The sequence below is a fragment of the Vanessa cardui genome, chromosome 6 (genome assembly GCF_905220365.1).
Source record: "Vanessa cardui chromosome 6, ilVanCard2.1, whole genome shotgun sequence".
NCBI lineage: Eukaryota > Metazoa > Arthropoda > Insecta > Lepidoptera > Nymphalidae > Vanessa > Vanessa cardui.
Window position 1 is genome coordinate 11,831,675 of NC_061128.1, and position 8,328 is coordinate 11,840,002.

General features: G+C 31.9%; 1 protein-coding gene across 4 annotated transcripts in view; it reads left to right on the forward strand.

Annotated features, from left to right (window-relative positions):
- LOC124530534 (proton-coupled folate transporter-like) overlaps nt 1-3,329 on the forward strand; it is a 28,188-nt gene extending 24,859 nt beyond the window's left edge. For all 4 annotated transcript variants that reach the window (XM_047104726.1, XM_047104727.1, XM_047104729.1 and 1 more), the window contains exons 5-8: nt 207-344; nt 1,440-1,523; nt 2,189-2,345; nt 2,887-3,329. In XM_047104726.1, coding sequence (XP_046960682.1) covers nt 207-344; nt 1,440-1,523; nt 2,189-2,345; nt 2,887-3,034 — 527 coding nt within the window. In that variant the 3' untranslated portion in view covers nt 3,035-3,329. The remainder of the gene's footprint in view (nt 1-206; nt 345-1,439; nt 1,524-2,188; nt 2,346-2,886) is intronic.
- Nucleotides 3,330-8,328: the final 4,999 nt, after the last annotated feature.

Sequence of the window (8,328 nt, forward strand, 5' to 3'; positions counted from 1 at the left end):
CAAAATAAACCATAAACCAAATACTGAAAACATACACGAAATTAAATCATTTTTCCAAATATAAAAATTATTTTATTAAACAAATTTTGAATTTAGAATATTAAAGCAGTTCTCTATCTATAAAATAGCCTCTGTAAAGATCCTTTAAATTAATCTGTGGTTTTATTTAGGCAGTAGTATTTATAAACTTTTTTTTTTGTTTGCAGGTGCAATGTTCTCTATTACAATTTTAAGCCGAAAACTCCAGATCGATGATTCGCTACTCTGCCTCGTATCAGTCACCAGCAAATTCGTCGGTTCTCTTTGGACTGCATTCGTCAAAACAGATATAGAAATGTATCTAAGTAAGTATTGAATCTTAAATTATGTACACGCAATTAACCTTTCTAATATTCAGATTAAGATGTTTATAATTTATATTTTTGTAAGAGAAGCATATAAGAAATCCGACCATCCAATGTCATCTCTGATCATGGAGACACCATTTACTTGATGGTAGGGCTTTGTGCAAACCCGCCTGGGTAGGTACCACCCACTCATCAGATATTCTACCGCTAAACAACAGTACGTAGTATTGTTGTGTTCCGGTTTGAAGGGTGAATGAGCCAGTGTAACTACAGGCCCAAAGGACATAGCGTCTTAGTTGCCAAGGTTAATATTTCTTACAGCGTCATTGTCTATGGGTGATGGTGACCACTTACTATCAGGTGGCCCATATGCTCGTCCGCCAACCTATTCCATAAAAAAAATTGACAGTTAAATATTGTAGTGAAAGTTTCTTATTTTGTTTTTATGATTCGGCTTAGAGATGAGTGAAGCAGTGTACATTCACAAGAGATATATACATACATATCTATATAATATGATTCATGGTTAAAGATTTGATGTCATGGTAATCTGCTCATATGTTAAGTTCTGGTCTGCGAAGATCGAATTAGTGTAAAAATAATGTACGTATTTTAAACCAGCTAGATAGCATAATATAAATTGTTATTTTTCTTACAATGTATTTGGAGCTTTATATGTCCTATATCCAGTGTTACACTGCACATTCCATATTCAAACTTACGTATTTGGTAATTTAAAGGGTATTTCCTTATAACTCTACCGAATATAAAACATTACCACTTTAACAGTACCTATTATTTTAGGTCGGATTATATGCCAGCCTTTGGAAGTTACTTGTATAAACATACATATATGGCCAAACCACAACCAACCAACTAAAATGCTAAGTCCTTTATGCCTACAGTTACAGTACACACATACACACACACGACACACCCGCTTACACACACAAATACTCACACACACACACACAGTCAAACCGTTGTTAAAAATTGTTGGTGTATGGCAGTATTAATTAATCTAGTATTTTTTTTTCGAACAATTAGAGTTCCATTTTCGAATTTTTAAATATATATAAAAATCATTTTCAGTTCCAGTAGCCGAGCTGCTAAACGGCACCACGTTTACGTCTTTACGCTCAATTATTTCAAAATTGGTCGACAAACAGGAAACTGGTAAGTGGCACATTACGTCATACATTCTGGCCACATCGCGTTACGTTTTTTAATATACAAAATTTTCACCGTAAATATGTCAATATTAACTTTGCTAATATTACACGATTATCAAAAATAAATACTGTTCAATACAAAAATTGCCTTTCCTTTAAGGAAATATAAAAACTTCACATACAGTCAATTCAATTTTTTTTCGTATACCTGGCTATGTCGCTATAGCAATATGAAGTTAATTTATTAACGAATATTTTTGTTTATAAATTTGGTACTGCTGGGCTAAAGCCTCTCCCTTTGAAGAATAGGTTTAGAACACATTCCACCACGCTGTTCCAATGCGGATTGGTGGAATATACATACATGCGGCAGAATTTCTATGAAATTAGACACATGCATGTTTCCTCACGATGTTTTCCTTCACCGCCGAGCACTAGATGAATTATGAACACAAATTAAGCACATAAAAATTCAATGGCATTTAGTAAAATTTGGATTGAATGTTACAATCAATTAATAAATATCTTTCAGTATCAAGTTGCTAATTAATTAAAATATGTATAAAAGTTAAATTAGTGTCCTGGGCTTGAACCTGCAATCATCAGTTAACATGCATACATGCTAAAATATAAAAAGAAGAAATACTAAAATATAAATGTGTTTTATAGCTAAAGTGAACTCATTATTCTCACTCACCGAAACTTTGGCATCTCTGGTCTTCCAACCATTCTACTCTTGGCTCTACATGAAGACGCTACACGTGTTGCCTGGGGCGGTGTTCATTAGCAGCGCTATCCTGATTGTACCAGCATCTTTCATTCTCGCGTAAGTTCACCTATACATTATAGCATAGAAAAACTGTTCCCTTTCCACGGGGTTGTACTTTGAAAATAAAGACAGCGATGTTGATGGAATAAGAAAATTTTAAGCTAGAGGTCGTTGACCTTATCTATGAGTCCATGATTGATCGATTTTCTAGAAAGTTCACATTTTACACAATTTATGCATCTGCGGAAAAATAAAATATTAGATTTAAACTCTTATAGAATTTTTCAGATATATGTTTTAATATATAGTAGAGATACCTGGATGCTTCTTCAATATATAATAACTAGATTCAGAACGCAGCTTTACCCTTATATGAGAAGAATGCAACCGTTAGAGATATATCTGTGTGAGATATAGTTATGTGCTATTCCAGATTATAATTTATCCTTGCGCCAAATTTTATTTAAATCCGTTCAGCTGTTTTAGCGTTATTAAGCACCAAAGCACTAAACTGTTTGCATTAATAAAATTACATAGATAACATACTACATTTACGATTGTTCCATCGTTCGTGTATTAAATTGATTCTCTTTTGCAGAAAATTTTATATACAGCACAGGATAGAATTAGGAAAATCAAGGAAAAAGGCGTTAGAAGCAGAAGAAAAGAAAGACGCATTGTCAAAGTTACCCGAAAAGCCTCAAATCAATGAAAATTCAGTGCAAGCTGATTCAACGCACTTATAGCTTTAAAATTATTAATTAGGAGAATTGGCTGTTTGTATAAAATTGTTAATTACTTGGTTGACTAAGAAGGATTTATTTTAACACTGAATATATACATGTTTGATTGTATCTTAAATTAAGAAATTATATAGAATTGTTTCAAGGAAAAATAAGTTACGTTAAGCTATATACACATATCATAAAATATATTTGTTATATAATTATTTATGCTAGTAATGAAAGTTTTATTCCAAAACAAACGATACGACATTATATTTTTAATAATCGCTACATAAACTAAACATATACTAATGTTCTATACCAAGAAAGATATAAAACTTTAAATTAATAAGCAACGTGATATATAAACATTACATTAAGACTAAAATTTCAAATGAAACTGAAATTTATAATTAGCGCCACACAAAAAATAGCTTATAAATAAAAATGAACCTAATAATAATTTATTAGGTAAGCTGTTTAACCCCTTAACGATGAAATCGTTTTGTTGAAGGATTCAATTGAATTTTAGACTAGCCCGAAGAAACTCAGTACTTACAAATGATTTGTGTAAAAAAAAATACAATAATATACAAGTAATAAATAAAAATCAACGAATACTATATAGACGCAATTTTATCATTGATATAATACTTTACATATAGTTATGTTAATACTGTTTTAATATAAAATTTAAATATATTATAACTTTGATCAAAGTAATATAATATTTAAATTATAGGATATTGTTATATTTGATGTTTAATTTTAGTTACTATGATTATGCGAATAAAAAAAAATCATGATGGTTAATTTTATTTTTAGCTTAATAAATACTGGACTCCTTTAGTATAAAAAGATTTCGGAACAAACCGTTTGTTTCAATAGATATCGGTAATTCGATATTTTGTTGATTTAGTTAATAAGCATTGATACAATCCAATCCAATTAAATTAAATAGAATATAATTTATTCGAGTAGGCTCTTACTAGGATTATAAAATAATTATTTTACAAAAGTGTAATTTGATTGATATATGTAATTACATTATAATATTAATAAATAATACTACCGCTGGTTTTCAAGCCAACGAGAAACTTAGTAAACAAAAATATATATAACATATCTTTAAAATCAACCAGTACTAACCGAAGTAGTGTCTTAACTCATTATGTTTTTCTTTATGGGAATTAATTAATCGCGAAAGCAGAAAGCTTAGCGATGTTTTTATAGACGCGAACTCGATGGTCAAAGAAAAATGAATTGATTTTACAGATACGGAAACTTAGAAGTAAAAGGTTTTCATTACTGCTTGCTTTTTTTTAATATATAAAAATAACTACCATTATATAATATTTTAAATATATTGTGATAATGCTGTATTTCATTGTTAAAACGATTCTTAATAGGATCTAGAGTTTTAGAGTCACTAACTATGATAATAATATCATAGGTGATCATGATCCTAGGAAATCATCCAAAATAATCGCACAAAATCAATGCCTATCGCATATTTCATAGAACTGATTCTGGTATGGAAGTCATAGTCCCGTTATTAGGAAAGATTTTTAATTACCATCTTGTTTGACTAGCTAGGATTTTAAATTAACATGGTTATTTTTGTTATTAAAGTTATTAATTTCGGGATATTTACAATGTTTTTTGATTTTTTGTTCGGTGGAGCTCGATATTTCGACATTATTTACGAATGTCTTGTTCACGAGTTCAGTCTCGTTCAGTTTCAGTCGCGGCTCCACCGAACAAAAATAAAAAACACGGTTAATAGCCCGAAATCAATAACTTGTTTAACTAGCGTTCAAAATCAGTTATTTATTGGAAACTATAGTGTCGTTTTAATACACGAATGTCGAAAACGCCCTTTTATTGAAAACAATACAATATCTATTCTTATAATAAATCTGTAGGGAGATCAATTCTATACATGAAATATTTTTCCAAAACAACTATCAGAGGTTGAAAAGGGGTCGATACTGATGGCAAAAATGCAATCAGTAAAATTTTTGTCTGTCTGCCCGTATAACCGCTATAGAAACAAAAACTACTCGACGGATTTTAACGAAACTTGGTACAATTATTTTTCATACTCCTGAGCTAGTTTTAGTAAACTTTTCATCACGCTACAGTCAATAGGAGCAGAGCAGTGAAGGGAAAGGTCGGAAAAACGGGAGAAGTTACTCCATATTTTAAGCTTCCGTCGCGTGTACAACCTTAATGGTTAAAGCTACATAGAAATTGTGTATTACGGAAATGTTCTCCTTAAAATTATATAAAAAAGATCCCAGGAGAGCCTTTGTCTATCTTTTATGGTTGACGTACAATAACACGTGTCATTCCCGATAGCTTAGTAGTTCCAATTTTTCTGATTATATTTGTCTATCCCTGCGTTTATAACACTCTCAATCATCCCAAATTAAAAAAGTTAACAGTATTAACTATTCCATAAAAAAGAATCATAGAAATCGGTATAAAAACACCAAAGCTATACATGAAATACGCTAATAATAAAGCTATCGCACGTGAATACTAAATCTATACTACTATATAAATCTCTAGAGTCTGTCTGTACACTTATTTTGGTCGTAATTCGTCATAAGTATTCTTTTTATGATTGACTGACATAATTTTTACCATTTTTGACATTTTTGTCTGTATGTATGTTCTGCTATAACTCGAGAACAGATGCACCGATCTTTATAAAAATTGGTATACAGGAAAAACATGTGCTTGCGCAAATGATAGGCTATCTATATACAAAAGTGCATGTGTTTGTATGTGTGTCATAGATAAACTAAGAAACTATTTGATCGATCATTAAGAATCAATGAATAAAAAGATTATGCTATCCCCATTGATGTAACTCGCCACCAGGTAGCGCTGCGATATAAATATCTATACTATATAATCTACACCGTTCAGCCGATTGTCATGAAAATGAGTACGTACAAGTATTTTTTCATGGAGAATTATTTCATCCGTATCACTAAAAATAACCATCAGATGGCCCTTACAAGTATCGTGATGCATTTCTATGACGATCAACCCAATAAGTATAAAATATGAAATAAAAAATGAAAATCATTGATCATCATTGAATCAAATAATTTATATAAATAGAAACCACCATGCCATTGAAGAAAAAAAAGATCGGAACATCAACAATATATGCGCAGCGTCATCCAAAAGAGCTACGGAAACAACACACCAACAAAAAATACTTTTAGAAACAAATAGAATCCGAATTTCTACTTTGAGAGTTGCCAAAACAGTTTGTCAACTTAATGAACAAGTTCCAGATCTTCGAACAAGCATCTTCATCAAGAGATACTGAAAAAACTGACAAGCGAGCCCAACGACTGGATGATCGACGATTAAAATAGACTAAGTCAAGAACTAGAACCAATCTTAAGAAATGCCGATGTGATAATTGGTTCAATGAATATGGTATGCCCATGTTGTTACGCTATGGTGTTTAAAATAAACTGCTGGTATAGTGCTACTCCACTGGCAAAATGTATTTACCACAACTGATTGAACCACCAGAACCTCTTCTTATGTACGTTACGGGAACTACTAAGGAGTCTGAATATTTCCTTAAGCATATTAAAAATTACAATTCTTGCTTTGAAATGACATAATTTTAAGGCAAGAACGAATGATTCAAAGTCATTATCAATGCAGATAGAACGCCATTGAATGCAGAGCATGAAAGGCGTTTTAATTCTGCCGTAGCTCCTGAAGTCACAGCTGTAGTTGTCGTTACAGAAATTACAAAACGAGGTATTGTTATCACTAAGCGACACAAAAACAATCAAGGTGTCGCTGAAACACATCAATCGTATGACAATTATTACAATTATCCAATTATGTTTGTGCGAGCAGAAGATAAATATCATCTCGGACTGTATCAAAATATTCTCACGTTTCATGATATTCATTGCTGACATGTACGAACGATTAAACTACATTCGATAAAACCAATCAAAACTCAGAGCCAAAGAGTACATTCATTTACGAGATACAATATCGAATGATAAAGTAGCTGCTGATATTGGACAAAGATCTTCGTACAGTGGAAGTCCAAGACATATGCACGAATATGCTCAGGATGCTTTGACGTACGGTCGCAAATATTGACAAGGTTGTAAATGTAATAACGTGTTGGTTTGGTGCAAGCTTTTACAGACTTTAGAAATTTAATTAAAAATTTCATCGTACCTATATAAAATCGTATAAGTTTATGGATGTTATGACCAATCTGCAGCCTATCGAGAACATGAAAAAGAAGATGAAATAGACGAATATTAAAAAAAAAAATTTCAAGAATTTGATTAGAGCTCGCATGTTTTTTTCTCTTTATTTGTTTCTTTATTATTTGTACATTGATGATGATCAGTAATTAATTACAAAAGAAAAAATAAAAAAAATATTTTTCTGCGACTAATGCCCAGCGAAGGGGGCGGGTATAGCTAGTCACAAATAAGTTCTGACTTCTCTTCTCTTCTCCTTGGATTTCCCGTGTTTTTTTTATATATATATATCATATCCATAGAGGCAAAGACCAATCCACCTGTCCATTATTAAGAAAGAGCACCTTTAGACGATCCTTCAAATTATTCCTTTTAGGCCGATAATTTTCATGTATCGAACAAAAGATGTTAACTTTAATTATTTTTTATGGAATAGATTGGCGGACGAGCATATGGGTTACCTGATGGTAAATGGTCACCATCTCCCATAGACAATGACGCTGTAAGAAATTATAACAATTCCTTACATCGTCAATGCGCCACCAACCTTGGGAACTAAGATGCTATATCCCTTGTGCCTGCAGTTACACTGGCTCACTCACCCTTTAAACCGGAACACAACAATACTGCGTACTGTTGTTTAGCGCTAGAATATCTAATGAATGGGTGGTACCTACCCAGGTGGGCTTGCACAAAGCCCACCTGGATCACAAATCAGATTGTTATTATCATCAACTAATAATAAGTCTGACTTTTATTATTAGATCGGTCGTATTTCGTATCGCCTTAAATTCGTTACGTATATAGTACGACACAACTTAGATGTAGCATCGGCAAATACAATAAAACCGATTACTGCCAGTTTATATAACCAATAGAAATTGCTCCTTATCGCGCCATTCCTTCGTCGCTATAGATTCTCACGTCAGTTCAACCCGAAAAAGCAAGTGCATGTAAATTGACGAATATATTAGGTCATATGATATTACAAGTTATTACGTTTCTGTAAAGGTCATATTCACATAAGAAATAAATATTGATAATTTA